Source organism: Podarcis liolepis (genome assembly GCF_965112155.1).
Source record: "Podarcis liolepis genome assembly, chromosome: 6".
In the NCBI taxonomy this organism is placed as follows: domain Eukaryota; kingdom Metazoa; phylum Chordata; class Lepidosauria; order Squamata; family Lacertidae; genus Podarcis; species Podarcis liolepis.
The window spans coordinates 57,524,329-57,542,070 of NC_139559.1; the positions used below are offsets into that span (position 1 = coordinate 57,524,329).

Here is a 17,742-nt window from a genome sequence, read left to right on the forward strand (position 1 = left end):
TTTTTAAGCAGAGGTTGGATGGCCATCTGTCATGGATGCTTGATGACCCTTGGGGTCCCTTCCAACTTTTAAGATTCTATGACTAGCAGCTGCTGCTTAAGATGAATTCTAGTGCTGCAAGACATTGCCCAGGTTTTTGTTACATGCACTGGGCAGTTTTCCACACTGCCGGTTGCGTGACTGAGCTCTGAACTGCAAGTGGAAAGATCAACACTGCTTTCAAAACAAGATTGCAAAAGTGCACGGAGTTTTGTACAACCACACCACTACATTGCTTGAATGGTGGGTGCTGGGTTTACTTATCCAACTAATCCTGATGTGGACCATCCATAGTCAGCGTTCTCAGATGGTCAGCAGCTGTTGGATGTGCTCATACTATAACGGCACAAGGACTTCCTCCTCACACGATGAGACGAGTATCAAAGACCACTGCTGCAAAAATTACTCTTCATCTCCGTAATGTTTCTCCACACCAGAGAGAAGCGAGCTGAGAAGTAACTGCTGTGGGAGCAGCCCACTATAAAGGTGGATCTGCTCCTCCACATCAACCTATAGGCACAGCAGCCTCTGGCCTTTCTTCACATCCTCTTTTGAGTGGTTATGCCTGGCTGGAAGGTGTCCTTGAACTCTGATCATATCTCCTGCTCGCTTTGATGCACAACAGAGAATTGTGTGTGAGCATGTGTAGAAACTAGCCCAGTATACAAAGGTTCACACCCATTGCTCCACCTACTTTTTCCTCTGACTCCACCCACCATTACCACGTGGCCCTTTGGAAGGCGACCCAGAAGAGGATGCAGCCCTTGGGGTCCCCACCCCCACCCCTGTGGCACCACATACGGCTAGAGGGACCTCTTCACAATCTCCCCTGCAAAGGCCTGGGAGCGACTAAACAGCCTATGCAAAAAATAGCTTCAACTGACCAGGTAGTGGAGCTCTTGTGAACTGGAAGAATTTTTTCTTCTTCTGTCAGCTTTCCCATGTACAGCGGTACCTCGGGTTAAGTACTTAATTCGTTCTGGAGGTCCGTTCTTAACCTGAAACTGTTCTTAACCTGAAGCACCACTTTAGCTAATGGGGCCTCCTGCTGACGCCGCGCCGCCAGAGCACGATTTCGGTTCTTGTCCTGAAGCAAATTTCTTAACCTGAAACACTATTTCTGGGTTAGCGGAGTCTGTAACCTGAAGCGTATGTAACCCGAGGTACCACTGTACTACAAAATAACTACCAACATAATTAGGTATGGCTAGACAGGACTGGCACCTTCCCTGCATATATTTGCAACTTGTATAGCTGAAACAATATCCCGCACAGAGATTCCTGGGCCAGGATTCGCAGAACTATACCACAGGCAATCCCAAAGAGCTGGTATATTTTCCTTCGTTTCAAAAGCAGCTTAATGAAACTCTCTTTCAGGAATGGCTTGCCATTTAGAAAGGAGCTGTGTCGTTGGAGAAGTCCAAAGCTCCCAGAGGTGAGCAAAAGTAGGTCACAACAACCTTAGATAGCAACTTCTTCCACAAGTATGACGACGCCACCCTGAAGGCAGTAATCCAGGCTTCCTCCACTGACAATCACATGGGTACAGCCATACCTCACAGATCACAACAGCACAAGCCTTTTCGGGCGAACGGTGTCAAACTCAACACCACTGCAGGTTCATTTTCTGCTTCTTGTGAGCAGCTAGCAGGAAGGATCACTGAGGACTTCTGCTGTTTTAAAAACACACAGTAGTTTTTCTGGAGGTCTGCTTATAACCCTTATTTCAAGAGCTTTAGAACTGCTGCCACCATCTTGAATGGCCTTTTTTTCTGCCTAAAGCAAAGGACAAGATGGCACACAGAAACAAGCACTCCACTCCCCGTTCACAAGCAGCTGAATGTTATCTCAACACTGCCAGTGGGACAGTGTCCTTCTCTTGAGGGCAGGAGTTTGGGTTACTTCCAACAGAAGGAAACAGCTTAGAGAGCTGCTGCCCCCAAAGATCTGCCACCTGAGGCAGCTGTCTCACTCTGTCTAATAGTAGGGCTGGATTTGCTGTTCCTCCATTGTCTGATATTATACTGTTCTCGAGCTACTTTTCCTATGCATTTTCAATATTGACTGAACAGGATAATAATGTCTTAAAAACGAATGTGGTGGCAGGAGCCTGGAATCCAACACACCTATAACCTTTGTGACAAGCAGTTAGCTGTGTCTTCAGAATAACGAATTCAGCCGATGACCATAGACTACACCCCAAGCCATCTCTTCTGGAACCACTGCAGGCACGAAGAGTCAGAAGACAGCTGCTACGACAGTAACAAACAGCAAGGGACTGAAATCAAATGTTTATATTTATTACAGCGTGGGGGGAAAGGGAGAGGAGAGGGTCTTGATTCATCTTTTAAAAACCACCCCGAACCAATGAAGACAATAATTTAGCTATCACTTTAATACAATGAAACCTGTCAGTTATTCTTTAAAAAAAATAGAAAGGGTGCTGCAATAGCAATGGGACAAATTGGTTTGCCGGTTTATCCCCCCCGCCACCCCGCTTTTAAATATTTTCTTGACTGAGAGACCAACCATTTGTCAACCCCACCCACCCCCATCATATTTCTACAGAGAAAACACAATTAAAATGCCTAAGAAAAAGGCAAACATTAAAAAAAGTCATTGTACTACTAAAAAAGTTTGTCAATTCACATAGTTTTTGTTTTCAGTCAGAATAATAAAAAGCCAATGTTTCTCCCCCAAAAAACCAAACCAAAAAAAAAAACATTTCGTTAAGGGGTGCGGAAAAAAGACATCCCTTTAATAAAACATTATCAACAAATATCGTACACAAACTACAATGTATAATAATTACTTTTCTTTTCCCTCGCTTAATTTTAGAACCAGACTACAAGGTAAGAAAAAACACTGAAACAAGATACAATGTTCTCAAGAATCCGCACAAAGGTAGGTAAATCCAGGGGAAGATAATATTTTACATAATATGAAATACATAGATCAGAAGTGAAGTTTTTTCTTCTTTTTATATAAAACAAAGACCAGCTACAAGGGAGTGTAATGTACAGAGATCCCAAGACTTGCGAGTTTCACTATACATTGTATGCTTTTCTGTAGTCACCTCTACCATGAGAAGGTAAGGGTTTTTTTTTTAATTTTGCTTTTAATTACAGAGTAAGAGAGAGAGAGAGAGAGAGAGAGAGAGAGAGAGAGAGAGAGAGAGCCTACAGAATAGCAAGTATACATTTTAACAACAATAATTACTTAAAAATATCTCCATCCAGTTTCAGAGCATATACAGTGAAACCCTAATAAGATCACATCATTTCATTAAAACAAAAAACAAATGTTAAGAAGTTTGCGCTCACAGTTTTCGTGTCCCAGGTCAAGTTTTTAACCCCTTTCCCTTTCAATTCCGGTGGACCAACACCTCCCCAACATAAAAAATAAAATGCCACGTACCCTAACCCCACCTACCCACCCACCCCCGGAATTTTTGACACTTCAAAATTTTTGCAAAAAGGGGAGTTAATAACATTTCTTCGTAATTTGGGGAGAAGGACAAGGGAGGGAGGGGGCTAATACAGTGCATGCCACAGTCACAGATACCAAGATCACAATTAAAAGTTTTGGAGGATGTGATCCTACAAGGGGGCCAAGCTGCATTACGCAACTGAGAATGAGGCAGAAGAAATCTGTTCCACTTGGATCTTCCTTGCTGGAGAATGTTTTGTGCTGCAAAACATCAAATGCGGGGGGGGGGGGGGGAACAAAAACCAACCAAAACAAAAAGAAGTTGGGGTGAGGGGGGGGGGAGAGGGAGGAAGTGGTCTTCCGAACAAAACCCACCAATTTATATATATAAAAAAACCAAACTCTCCAGTTTTATTAATTATTTTAAAATGGCTACAGAGACAACATGAGATTTCATATCTAGACTAGCTTCCTTGCGTAGCACAGCACAAACATACAACAGGTTTAAAAGAATAATCAAGCAAAGGAGGTTGGAAATCGGGTGCTAGAGGCTTTTGTTTTGTTTCCAAAAAAAAAAAAAAATCAACAAAAAAGTGTCATGTACATAGAATAAACCCTTCTTCTGCAGAAGGATCTGGTCATGTCTTGAAATATTTTAAAGATTTGTCCTTCATTGTTTTATGGAATAAAAAGTTCAGCCTTTTTATTGCATGAAACTAAAAATCAGGGGTGGGTCTCCCCCCGGCTCTCTGCATGTCTCCCTGCCAAACACACCTAGATTCTCTTCTTGCATAATTTCTTGAGATCCTCCAAATGGCAGCTGACTTTTTCTTTATCCTGGAGAAGAGGATGCGGGGTGAGGGAGGAGGGAAATCACACACTCATCGTCATGCTGGGAGAATACTGGGCGGTTGGGAGGGAAACGGGGAGGGGGCGGAGAAAGAGAGAAATCACAGCGTTAGAGTGAGGCAAGAACAAGACCAAAATGCTAAATGTTGCGGAAGCTGAGGAAATGAGATATGAAAGAGATGTGGGCTTATGAAAACTATAAAGCAACGTAATTGGCTTCAATAAATCAGGAGGGCTAGAATATGCTAAAGACTAATTTATCAGGACATAATCGCTCCCATTTCCCCAAACCACAGTTTGCCAAACTGGGGGGTAAAGGAGAGTTTAATAATAATAAAAAAAGCCTAAACAGTATGTGGCAGAACACAATTAAAAAAAAAAATCCCCCCAATGTATATAATGATAAATACAGTGCCAGTTTACAGTCTTTTATAGGAAACATACTGTGTTTCATTTCAAGGCGCCACTGCATGTAATGAAGTACCACTGGTAGAACTAACATCTGGAGTGAAACGCAGTAGCATTAGGACCTCATGTATGGACGTATTCAACTAAAGGAGGCAGGCAGCTTTCCTAGCCCTTCCCCTTTGCTCATCTAAATTTTGACTGGGAATTCTGAAGGGCAGGGCAGGGCTCAGTCTTTGGCATATGCTACTATGCAAAACATGGATATACATGGCTGGTGCAATAACTATCAACTGAGACTACTCCTGGGTAGAATTCTGTCCCCACAGGACCCCTCACACGAGGAAAGGAGGGAAGCCATTGCAGATTCTTCCTCTCCCCCTCCCACCCTGGAAAGTTTCTCCAAAGCGCCAGATGACACTCCAGAACAAGGGGGAGGGCAGGATGAGGCCTTCCTCTAGTGAGCAGGAGGAATCCTTCTATTTAGATGCTTCACATTCACTGAAATCACTGTTATGGAAACAGCATGAAATGGACATGTAGACTGCCAGATGTGATCTCACTCACTCACATATACAGTGCTTGGAAGCCATACATATTAATTTGCTGCTTGCCTGCTGACTGTAATCATGTATCGAAGTGGCAACTACATTGCTGGGTGGTCCAACTTAATAACCCATGGCTTGCTGATCAAACCAGGATGACCCTCACAAATGAGTCAAGTAACCATGGCTTGTGCTGTCCAATGTTGGCTTCATTTTCTGACTGCTCCTGTCTCTTGTTTTGTAGGCATAGCTTCATAAACCAGCTTAAAGCCATGGTTTCACAGTCTGGTTTGTTGGCCACGGGCAAACCATAATTAGTTGGCTGGAGTGGGTGGTTCAGAGATGCAAGCAAAGCACAGCAGTTAAGCTAAGCAAATCATGGCTTAGCAAGACAAGTGAACCATGGTTTTTTTTCTCTATTTTAATCACCTCGGTTTGGAACCATTTATACCTTTTGTCTTTGAAAGGTATTGTCAGGTCTCAATATGCCGTACTGTGTACCTTTTCCAAGTTTTGTCAGCTCCAAAGCTGCCATTTCTCTATGTCTAGTTCCCTCCCCCCACCCCTTTATGATCACATAGCACCTCCTCCCTCTCCCCTCTCTGCAGATATCAATGATTCCTTCCCAGAAATAGCTTGAAAGAGCCTAACAGGCTCTGTGATTCAAACCCCGGTTAGCATGAAGAGTTGGTGTAAGGATGACTCACATTGTCATTCTGGAAGGAATGGAGGAAGTTGCCTCCCAGTTCACCATCATCTCGTGGAGTGCCGGGAGGATTGCTAATGCCACTTATGTTGTTTGGAGAATTCTGCAGGTTTTTTTTTGTTTTAAAAAGAAACAACAGACCACACAGAGATACACATGCAAGAAGTGAGTGTGTGCCTTTTCGAGTATGCTGCGTACTAGCAACTGCAACAAAAACATATTGTTCTACAATGGAAAAAAGATCACACGGATAGCTAAATATATATGAGAAAATGACTTGTGTTTGATGACTCCCTCACAGGGCTAAGAGCAAAAGGGGGGGGGAGAAGAGGGAGAAAATGTCCTTGCGCTGGTGAGCAGAGGGCAGAAAAGAAGGGTAGAGCTTCAGTACTCCCTCCCTGCCCCTACCCCCAGGGTCCCATATTAACCCCACAACATAGTTGCTGTTTTGTCCATGAAAGCAAGAACAAAAGAACACGGCCCAGTCTAAGAATGCAGACTTACTTTTGGAAGTCCATCTATGTCTCCTGACCCTTGCGAAAGAAGAACAAAAGAAAGGAAAGAAAGGTAGGCTGTTAGTGGGGGATAGCTGATTTCCTTGCTCTCAATCAGGGTTCCCCCCCCCCCATCAGCTCTCCCCACTCCCCCGTTCTGCACCGAAGTGTCCGGTTCCTGAACCATCATCCAGAAATAAGACGCGGCTGCAAAAAGCTCCGCCTTGGCCTTCCCGGAAGCAGCTGGCAGTACATTAGTGAGCTGCAGGTCACAGCTGGGCTAATGCAAACCTCTTAACATTTGCCTCCAGAAAGGGACATGCTGGGGTTGCCTCAGCTGCCATTCCTTTGCATGCAGAACTCCCGGGAGCAGAGCCCCGGCTCACCTTCCTGCACGGCACTAGAGTAATGGCCTAATCGAGTTGCTACGGCCTCGGCTCCCTCCCGCGAGCTTCGTGACACTGATCAAGATGGAGTATAGCACCTCTACTTCAGCAAGATGTATAAGGCAAACAGAGGAGGTTAATGGGTCTTTCTGCTGCTTTAATTAAAACACTCGTGCCACGGTTAGGTTGATGCTGCCGCTTCGCCTTTATCCATCAACAGGAGCCTGGCAAAGCCTGTGACCAGCAGTCCCTGCTCCCTGGCTACTTTCCTACGCTAAGTGTGTCAGGAATGGCCAAGCCCTCACAAGACTGGGCTTTGCAGATTACCAGCACTGACTGAGCAAGTCCCCAAAGCTCTGGAAACAAACAGGATCCGCACCACAAAAACAAATGCCGAAAGCGCACATCAGCCAACAGGCACAGCCCTAGGAGCTCTGAGGTCAGAAAGCATCTGCTACAGGATTTTGCAGAGTACCAGGACAAAGGCCCTGGGTGTCGAGTCTAGCTAGGACTAGGGTCACCCCACCACCTTGCAAAGGGTCCTTGCAAGAACTGATACCTGTACTAATCCCTGATTCAAACACTTCCCTTCCCCCCTAGAGTGCAGGGGGGAATACACCCGAAGTAACCCTACACCAGGGTCACTGCAAAAAGCAACAATCAAAGCTATTTGTGGCTCACTGCATGTCCTCCCAAGGTTCTGTACCAAGGGCACTCCAATTCTGGACCCAAACAGATTATAACATATCTTAAACAACTATTCCACTGCCTGGTGTTGATCCTCCAATCAAAAATTCTGCATTCCCACATTAACATAAAGCAATGTTTTCAGCCAGGAACAAGTACATGAAGAAGGTTAAAATGTGTTTGTGATTGCACATCCTATACAGTTAAAATGACAAAGTGCGCAACTAGAACTCATTTTATCACTGCTGGTTCTGGGATGTCCCGTGAGAAGATAGTCCAAAAACGCTGAATATTGCTGAAGTCTTACCTAATGAGCCATTCATGTGATGCGGCTCCATCCCACCCATGCCCCCCATTGGGCCATCTGAGCCAGGTCCCATGGGGAACTGAGAAAGAAAGAAAGAAAGCTGTCAGTTACCACACATCACTCATATTATAAAATATCCAACATACAATATATTAGCTTGTATGTCTATTGGCAGCTAGATGCTTCAGAACACCAATGGCAGCAATGCTCTGCAAACTGAGGTTTCTGAATTCTGTTTAAAACACAAAATAATGAAAAGTTCTTCAGGAAACAACAGTTTGCACTGAAAACCCACCATCGCCCACTGGGTATGTGTCTTCCAAATTGAGGAGGTTTGATACACACCCTCTCTCTTCGAAGAAGCCATTGATCTATTGCATCTTGTACCACTCCTGTGGGCAGACTCAATCCTGAAAGGAAGTTGCAGGGAACTCTGCTCTTCTCTTTTGGATCAAAGTGGATAGCCAAATGGAGCAGCTGCTGTCCAGCTTAAGACATGGTTGTCTGGGCATCTGATACTGTTGGATGGCCTACGCCCGGCCATGCCACAACTACTGTGCTTTTCAGCTGGGCAGAAATTTTGCTGCCCCCCTCTACTTCAGCACCATGTGTGGGCAGTCTGGAACCCTTCAACCACAAACTACTACTATATGCAGGGTCCATATAAAAGCCACCTCCAACTTGTGATGTGCAAACCAAGGGAGGAATTCAACATAGCATTAAGCAAATTGTTCCGTTAGCACAAATCTTTCTGCTTGTGTGGTATAATGAATGCTTTGTCCTCTCTTCACCCTGCAGGTACTTCTGGGTGTTTTCCTGATCCCAACAGAGCCAGTTTTGTGGGCATGGGAGGAGGAGAGGGAGGAAAGCTAGCGGAAGTCCATGCATGGGCTTCTGCTGGTGGGGCCCATTTGCTGAATCCTGCCCTTAAGTGACAGAAGTAGTGCAAGAGGTGAAAGTTCTAATAGCATGACTAATCTGGACCTCTGAAATCTCATCTGCCAAAATGTTTCAGTTGCCAGTCAAGATTTCTTTAGGCTCCATGTCATCTAATTGTACCCCTGCCTTTCATCCAAGTTACATAGGGAAGCACACACTGGATTCCTTGACAGTTTTCTATCCAAATACTGGCTAGGACCAGATTTATTTAGCTTCAATGGATTAAGCCACAACACCTGTATTTAGACCCCAGTTGTTTTTTATTCTTGCAATCATCAGTTTGCTTCTCCTAACATCCCATGAATTAAAACCCTGAGATTTAAGTGTTTGCTCCTCCTCTGCCTCCTCTCTGTTCTGTATTCCATTCTCTTTGGACAATGTTTTCTGAGAAATGGACAGGACACACTTTAAGCAATCATCCAGCTACTGGAGTTTAGACTAGTTCAGTCTGAAAAACTAGGTCTGAACATAGAAGTATTCAGGAAAGAGCTGCCCTTCCCCAATAAGAGCTGCTTATCTGAAATATTGGGCTGGCATTGTCCTGAAGACAAAAATCTGGCAGGTAATCTTAACAGAATCTCTTTGAGATCAGCTTGAGTAAAAGGTGAAGAAAGGCCCGGGCATCAGCTGTGTCTCCTTTAAATGCAACCCCGCTAACCAGCAATGTGCGTGACAATCTTGACCAGAGCTGCGTGAACGCCGCTGTTTTAATAAGCGTAAAAAATTAACAAAGTCGCTGAAGAGTTAATCACTTTTTGATGGTTTGTTTTATTTCTGTTTTGTAACAAATGGCTGAAATCAATTAAACTGCTTTACCCTCAACTGATGAAGTTAATTATGATTTGTTATGGTATCTGATATGTAAATTATTAGAAAGCAGACTTACATTCGACCGACTGCCTCCAGGCGGTACGGGATTAATCATTGTGTAGATGTTGTCACTTGAATTTGTCGAATCTGTAGAACAGTGAAACCCACTAAGTCAGGGTGATTAATTCATTTCTTAATTAAAACAAACTCATGCCACTTGAACTCATTCTTTTGTATTTTATCACCTAAAATTCTCTCTAAGTACCACCATTTTCTGGCTAATTTGTATTTAATGAAGATTCACAAAGTTTTTAATCACAGAAATTCAACTGTGAAAAGAATTCTGCTACTAACCAAGAATATTGGGGCTTTCTTGCCAGGAGAGGTGTAGAAAGATAATTTGCTGCCATGTGTCGCATAACACCTCAAAATTAGCTGATGCAATTATCTTACTACAACATCATATTTCATCTTTAAAAAAATAACAAAACACATGGATGACATTTAGTCATAATATTTTTTTAAAAAACAACAACAACAGAAAACCCAATATTTTTCTTAATAATGAAAGCACTATGAGACAAGTGTTTAATTGAGGGGCAGAATACAAACAAAAATACACAAATTACAAGCAGGCCATGGTGACGAGGGAGAGAGAGGAGTGGTGCCTACATTAACATATGGATTGTTTTATTATGACCTAGTCTGAAATGTAGGTCAGAGTTCTCATATAAATGCAAGAGCAGGAAGGCAGTGGTAATACTACACTGAAGCTCCACCCCTGCAGCTGTGGTACACGAGAGTTACACGCGGCATGGCTTACCTCCCCAGAGCCACCACTCCCCCCGCTTTTATTCTTGCCACCGACACATGCAATGTATAGTAAATCACCCTTGCAGGCCTATCAGGAATATTCACCAGCCCCAACACTGACACACACTCTCTCTTCCTCCCCTCCCGCTTTACTACGAGGGAAATACACGAAGGGGGAAGGGAATTTTACTCAGCCTCCTGGGGAGTGAGCACCGTTTTACAAAGTGGAATTTACTCCCAGTACAAATATGGCAACACGACAACACTGACCCGGACAACAAAAAGAGATTTGTGTAGGCCTTCCTGGTGCAACCCAAGAACAGAACAGCCCTAAAGAAGTTGGGTTTTTTTTTTAAAGGTGGGTGGGACTGGCTTAAAAACAACAACAATAACCCTTTTTAAACTTCTTTTGGATATCTGGAGAATGTTCCTAGTTAACTTCTACAAATCCACCCCTCCCACAAATGATTTTTCCTTATCTACCAACATAAAAATAGGTTTTTTAAAAATTGCCGACACCTCTCCCAACGTGTCAAATTTCACATGGATAATTCATCAAGGGACGCAGCGACCTCTTTCACATGGCTTACTGGGAGCTCAAGGCCAAAGTATGGTACATGCCGCCTCCCACCCCTCAGGAAAGGCTTTTGGTGCAGCCAAATCTCCCACTAACCCCATTTCTCATACCCCTCTTGCGGGGCTCCCTCATGTTTTAAGCCCTGGCAGAATAACAGCCATCAGCACGTGGCTGGCAGCGAGGGCAGGGAAAGAGGAACGGAAGACAAAACCTCTCCCTTTGAAAAGAGTCGGGTTGCTTTACAGCAGCTGCGCCCAATCAATAGCCAAACAGTGCATTGGTGGCATGCAGATTGTTGCTGTTGCGACCTTAAATAAAATCCAGCAGCAAAGGAAACCTGCTAAGCTAACCCAACCATTACCGGGCTCTCAATTCTCTTTAAATAAAAAATAAAAAATGGGGGGAAATTAGTGCTGCTTTCTTTCACCCTTACCTGCGGGGCTAGGCATGATAGGTGTTCCAGGAGGACCTCCGCCACCAGGGGGCCCCTGTTGACAAGATTAAATACACATCAGGAACCACTGTGATAACACAGCCTGCAATAGGTCAGCCAGATCCTGCTGCTGTCAGCAACAATGTCTCACCTTGGTATTCAGCCAAGCATTAATCTCCTGCTAAAACCTTTGATGCACTCTTGTAGCCAAAGTGCAATTTCTTTGTTTAAGCCTCGGGAAAAATGAAGGTTTTACTGAGGAGCGGGGGGGGGGGGCACATCTGTGCAAGGACCACATACCAAGTCTATCTGCCAGGGTAGTTAACAGGGGGCAGTCCTTCTATAACCTTCACATCTGCAGAAGGTGCAAACAGAAACGGGCAACTTAGAACGCTGCAACGTACTTCTTGGATGTGCCATTGGGACGATCTCATTCCAGAACAATTAGAGGAGTATGCATTCAAAGTTCTCCGCCGACACGCGAATTGTAATCACCGTGCGACACTTCAGAAATGCGTTCTCAAGACCCCTTAAACGTAGTTACGCCACCACTGCATCATTTGCACAGCTGGAGTCACTAAGGGATTTCTTTCCCTACTTTTGAGGCATGTTCAAGACTGAGGCTTTATTCACATTGTCTGGAGGAACAGAAAGGGGCTTCCTCAGAAAGCATGTAGCTCAGACTTCTTAGAATTCTTGGCCTCACCGCAGAAGCGAATACACAAGACACAGAACCAAATCCCTGCAGGAACTTGTGTCCTGAGCCAGGATTCCTATTTGTGTGCACGCAAACACCAAAATATTGAATCGTATGGCGGACCGGCACATCACTACCCATAAAGAAATATAAACCTACCACGTATGTACCAGGCGATGAAGAAGAGTATGGAATCTGCAAGAAGATCAGAGCATAGGCATTACTTGATGAAATATACCAACTGTACAGGGAAATGAATCCTACAGGTGATGACTGTAGGCCAAGAGTCCATACAAATAAAATTATTATTATTATTATTGAATTTATATACCCCCCTATACCTGGAGGTCTCAACAACTGTTACCTGTGTCCAGGAGACAGACGCAATACATACAACCCAGATAACATAATTTCAGTCTTTCTTTTTTTAAAAAAATGTTCAGAGAACCCAAGATAGGAGCAGAGGGACACTGGAGCACATCCCACTGAGAGGGCATAGCGGTCAACTTATCCCTTTTCTTGCGAGGAGTCCTATTCGGAATAAGGGAATTTCCCTTAAAAACAGGGAAACATTGACAGCTATGCTGGGAAGGGGAACCAACACATTTCAACAGAGATTCAGGAACCCTCTTAAAAGATTGCACACAAGGGAGGGCAGTGGGAACGAGCACACTAGCTCTGTCCCCTGGCCGCCATTGGATGGCAAATGTCTGAAGCCGGGAGATTCCTGTAGTTGCGGCAGTTCCCCAACCATTTTAGAAGCCTGATATTCTGGGGTTGGAAAACAAGCAAGAGTCTACCGGCACACGCAGGTCCCGCTAACTGAATGCTTGTTATGCAAAAATTCGCTTAGTTGTGCCCAAACTTTGCTATACAAACGGCTGATTCAGATATCTGAACAGCTGGACTTGTGAGAATGGTGTTGCTTAATTGTGAGCTTTATTTTCAATGGTGAGCCTGACATTTTCCTACTGTATATCCGAGCCCACAAGCAAAGCCTCTTCCTCAGTCGTTGAGATGGGGGCAAAGTCGCTGTCCCTGAGCGGCGAAGAACATGTCAGAGCCAAGCCCACAGAGTGCCAGCCAGGTTGGTGGCTGGGACAATGAGGGAGACACCAAGGATGAAGAAAGAGAGGAGGACCACTCTCCAGGGCTGAGAGAGTGAGTTTTGTCACTGCAGTAGCTGGTGGAGGAAGAAGAGGAGTTGGTGCTGATGCCAGCCTCAGCCTCATCATAGGCTTCACTCTTGGCCTAGGCCTCAGTGCCAGAGGGGGGCGAAAAAAGGAGGAGAAAGAGGTGGCGGCTGCACCAGCGGAGGAAGCTCCTCAGCTCAGCCCCACAGGCCTTCCCTTGGCTGTCCTCGCGGGCTCATGCAGTGACATTGTTGACCAACTAACTCACTGGTTAGATTCAGGCAAGGGGAGTGGAACTGGTTCAAAAACGGGAAGAAAAGGGGCAGGCCGGTAGCACTTATCAGAGATGGAGGAAGAACTGGGGGAGGGTGACGGGGTGGAGAGACCATGCTGGTGTAGATATACAGTAGGGAAATGTGGTGCTGTTGCCTTGTTTTATCAGGGAATGCAGTGGGATTTCCCAATAGAAAACAAAGGAAATGATTGGCTCGTTATGCGAATGCTCGCCTAACAAGCCATTTCTCAGCAACACATTATGGTTGGAAAGCGGGACCCATGTGTACAGGAGACTCCCTCCAACTCATGAAAGGAGACTGGAATGGTGGCTGCAGTGTGGGCCTAGTTAGTTTGGATGTCCCATCTCACCCCTACAGTAGAATGCCAGAAGACGGCAAATGAGAAGAATTCAAGTACTACAGGAAATCTAAATTATGAGGGCCAAGTTTACAAGAACAAAGGCATTCAAATAAATGGACACTTACTGAATTAGCGCTGTTGGGATTGGGCCATGGTCTACCAGCTCCTGGACCCCTGGAGTTTGAGAGAAAACAAGCCTTCAGCATGTACAGAGTGACAACGTGAAACCAAAATGATTTCCACATCTAGAATTGTAAGAACGTCAACAGAAAGCCAGCAGCATGGCAGGTGCCTTACATGTTAATCCCAGGCATGCCGGGCCCTAGAGAGTTGGGTGGAGGTCTCATTCCGCCGCCATAGTTCTGCAATGATAACCAAGGATCAGTCTACCATAACGAGAAGGGAAACCGGAGAAGAAAAGAGAAAGGAAAAAAACAAACAAAAACGAGAGGGTTAGTTTGTGAAAATGAACTTTAATTAAAAAAAAAAGAAAAGATGATGATAATGAACATATAGGCAAAATTGGCTACTTTGAAAATGTAAAACAGGACGGCGGTATCTCTCAATTTGCTCTTTGACCAGGCAAAGGATTTTTTTTTTTAAAGAGGGAGTGGAGAAGAAAATCTTAGAAGCCACCCGAATTCCCATCTCATGGTAGGAGTGTACCAGGAATGCCCAGTGGGCTAAGGCTTCTAGCACTGGCCAATGCTGGTCATCAAGGAAGCAGTAGCTGCACCTAAAGGGTATGTAAGATGGTTATCTTGAAAGGTAATAAACACAAACAAACAAAACCAAAAAAGAGAGGCTTGTCACAGGAAGCCAAACGGGGGAGGTAGACATGAAAGAATTAAGATTCCTTGCTTAGTGTTGTGGTGGGAGAATTGCATGGAAAGAAGCAGGAGAAAATGTGGGGTGGGGTGGGCAGAAGAGAGAAAGATTCTGCTTTAAGGAAGACAAGGCAATGAGCACGTGATGGGGTGTTCAGAAAGGGGAATAGTGACAGCACAAAGGTTTGCAACAGCTTCTAAGTAAAGAGCATTCGGTTACAAAACAGCAAAGCTGGCCAGTCACAAAACTGCGCAAATCTTTACTGGTGTTCATGCACAAGAAAGAGAAGACAATTCTTAGGCTAGAAAATGTCATTTCTCTCCCATTAAACATGGCTGGCAAACACTTTCGGTTCCCCCAACACAGACCAAAGATAGAGCACAAATTCACTTCTGTGCACCAGAGAGATACTACAGAACTGTACTAGGTCCCACTTGTTTCGCAAAGGAGATCTAAAAGATGAAATCTGACAGAAAGGGCGCCAATCTGTCACAGCTGCGAAGCCCACGGAAAGCTAACGATTAAGGGCTGGGGATGAAAAGGCAGCTTATTGTGGAAGTCTACATGTGAGCACTTGCTGAAACACCTGAAGAAGCCGCTTCCTCCCCACCTCTCTGAAGTCATAAATCTAGATCTAAAGTCGGCGGCTATGGATTCCGATTTTCTTGGTTCCTGAAAGACAGCTGACACTTGGCTGGCTGATTGGCTCCCCTCCAAACATGGCTGCCCTGCAGGGCCTGATGTAGACTGCACAAAGCAGAGAGGTGGTTCAAAGCGGGTTCCTCTTTGAAAAGAGTTTAAAGCAAAATTGCAACTGGCTTACATACTGTTTATACCCTCTCGGAAGAGCTGCTCGCTGAAGACGAGGCAGAGCTCTGCTGTGATTTTGTTGCAAGGGTTTCTCAGGAACCCTCAACTCTTGAACAGAACACTTTGGCCTTCCATTTCTCCTGACAGAGGGCAGCCACAGCTGGCAACAGATCTGCTGATCATTAGCCGATCAGTACAGTCCATACTCCTGGCAAGCAAACAGACTGCTTGGCTGAATGCTAGGCAACCTAGATAGTCATTTAAAAATCTCCGTTTTTTAAAAAAAGCAAATCAAAGAGCTCCACCTGCCTCGCTAACTTCAGGTAACACAGGACAAGTGGGACAGCTCCTTCCCCACACTTTCATTAATGACATGTTTAAACTCTTATTGGCTGGGAACAGGGACCAATGCTATTTTGGAATGAGAAGCAAGCACCAAAGGGACAAAAAATGACTCCCCCCCCCAACTCCGCACCCACAGCAAGAGCTAGACACAGGGAATGCTCTTCTACACACATTTCATGCGTGGCTTTAGAAAGACTCCATGCACCTACACTTAACAACAGCTGCAAATTCAACCACGGCAGATGCCTACGTAACTACAACGCCAATGGAATGAAATCACTCTTAAGTACGCCCCTTGGTGGGGATGGCAAGCACATGGCTTGTCCAAGTTGTACAGCACATCCAAAAGTTTTGAAGCAGTCTTTGTTTGGCTGACACAACTATAACAGATGCAAGCTGTTATAATAACACATCAGGGACTATTAAGAGCTTTGTACCCATCACTAACAGTGCCAGACCATTAAAATAGATAACAAAGCTATTGGAATCTAAGCTTGCCGGAATGATTATGATGCAAGCAACTTTCTTTCTTTTTTCTCTTGCTTTCCTGGAGGTGTGTGGCTTCAACTGGTGTTCTAATGGACAAATTCATACTTTGCACCAGTATCAAGAAGTTCAGTTACCATATTTTTTCGCTCTATTAGATGGACCATAAGATGCACCTAGTTTTTAGAGGAGGAAAACAACAAGAAGAAGAAATTCTGAATGAAATGTTGTTTAAGAGGCTTTGCGTGGCTATCCCTGAAGCCAGAACAGCAAGAGGGATTGCTGCACAGCAATCCCTCTTGCTGTTCTGGCTTCAGGGATAGCCGTGCAGCCTGCATTCGCTCCATAAGACGCACACACATTTACCCTTACTTTTTAGGAGGGAAAAAGTGTGTCTTATAGAGCGAAAAATACGGTATTTATCTTCCTCTTTTGCACTCCCCTTCAGATGCTATGCTGCACAGCCCTTTCCAAACCTGGGGCTCTCCAGACTACAACTTCGGCCATTCCTGATCATTGGTCATGCTGGCTGGGGCAAATGGACAACAACTTGAAGTTCCTGGGTAGACGAAGGCTGATGTATTATGATAAACAGGATTAATTTGTGTAAATTAGATGCAGAAGATTGAAACGTGGGCTCATACTGCACCTATTCCAATTGTTTTCTTTGCAACGATGCTGTCACAGAGTTATCAAGATCCTTCGAGTAAAGTTGTTCCTAATAGCAGGCAACTATTATTCTGCCCACTTTCTCCAAGTCTAAGCCCTCCTTCTGCACTTGCCTATGCCTCCTGCTCAGCTATTGCCAGTCCTAGCCTGAAAACAGATGGTCTGACTTAAAGCCTTCTCCTTACACTTGCTGACCCTGAGGTTAATCTGGTAATAGCAGCAGAACCTTAAGTGCTGGGCTGACTTATCACAGGTGGCTCCCTAGGAATGGTGTTTGTAAGGGTCAACACTTTTGCTGCAGCTGCAGATCCAAAGAACTTCACAGGGTATTACTGGATGAAAGCGATTTGCAAGGAAACCCAAGGAAACGTTTTATGCACGTCCCCCCCCCTTTTAAAGTGGTAGTTCAACACTTTAAATGATTACGATTTCACAGTTGCTGAAATTGACAAACCTGATAGTATTAGTAAAAATGACAGGGGAGATGGGAGTGAAAGAAGCAAGCCGCTTTTCTGACATGTACTAGGCCCTGTTAATACATCCCTTGGTATGCTGACATTTTCTTAGTATCAGTTTTAGTGAGGGACTCATGGTGTGCTGGGGTTCTGGTGTCGAATCTGTAGTCGGTTTTCTATGCTGTTCCTTCAAACACTGAACCATAATCATGGCTTGGAAGGCTGTCTGAACTGAGCCACTGCACAGATAGCTAATCCCAAAAG

The 17,742-nt window shown here is 44.7% G+C and overlaps 1 protein-coding gene across 6 annotated transcripts in view; it reads right to left on the reverse strand.

Moving 5' to 3' along the window:
• Positions 1 to 2,318: 2,318 nt before the first annotated feature.
• SSBP3 (single stranded DNA binding protein 3) overlaps positions 2,319 to 17,742 on the reverse strand; it is a 166,048-nt gene continuing 150,624 nt past the window's right edge. For 2 of the 6 annotated variants that reach the window (XM_083510122.1, XM_083510125.1), the window contains 9 exons: positions 14,183 to 14,247; positions 14,011 to 14,059; positions 12,276 to 12,311; positions 11,420 to 11,474; positions 9,673 to 9,743; positions 7,848 to 7,926; positions 6,478 to 6,506; positions 5,975 to 6,076; positions 2,319 to 4,371 (listed from right to left, as the gene is read on the reverse strand). In XM_083510122.1, the coding sequence (XP_083366248.1) occupies positions 4,342 to 4,371; positions 5,975 to 6,076; positions 6,478 to 6,506; positions 7,848 to 7,926; positions 9,673 to 9,743; positions 11,420 to 11,474; positions 12,276 to 12,311; positions 14,011 to 14,059; positions 14,183 to 14,247 (516 nt within the window). In that variant the 3' untranslated portion in view covers positions 2,319 to 4,341. Of the gene's footprint in view, positions 4,372 to 5,974; positions 6,077 to 6,477; positions 6,507 to 7,847; positions 7,927 to 9,672; positions 9,744 to 11,419; positions 11,475 to 12,275; positions 12,312 to 14,010; positions 14,060 to 14,182; positions 14,272 to 17,742 lie in introns of all 6 variants that reach the window. The other 4 variants (XM_083510126.1, XM_083510123.1, XM_083510124.1 and 1 more) reach the window with 2 other exon arrangements.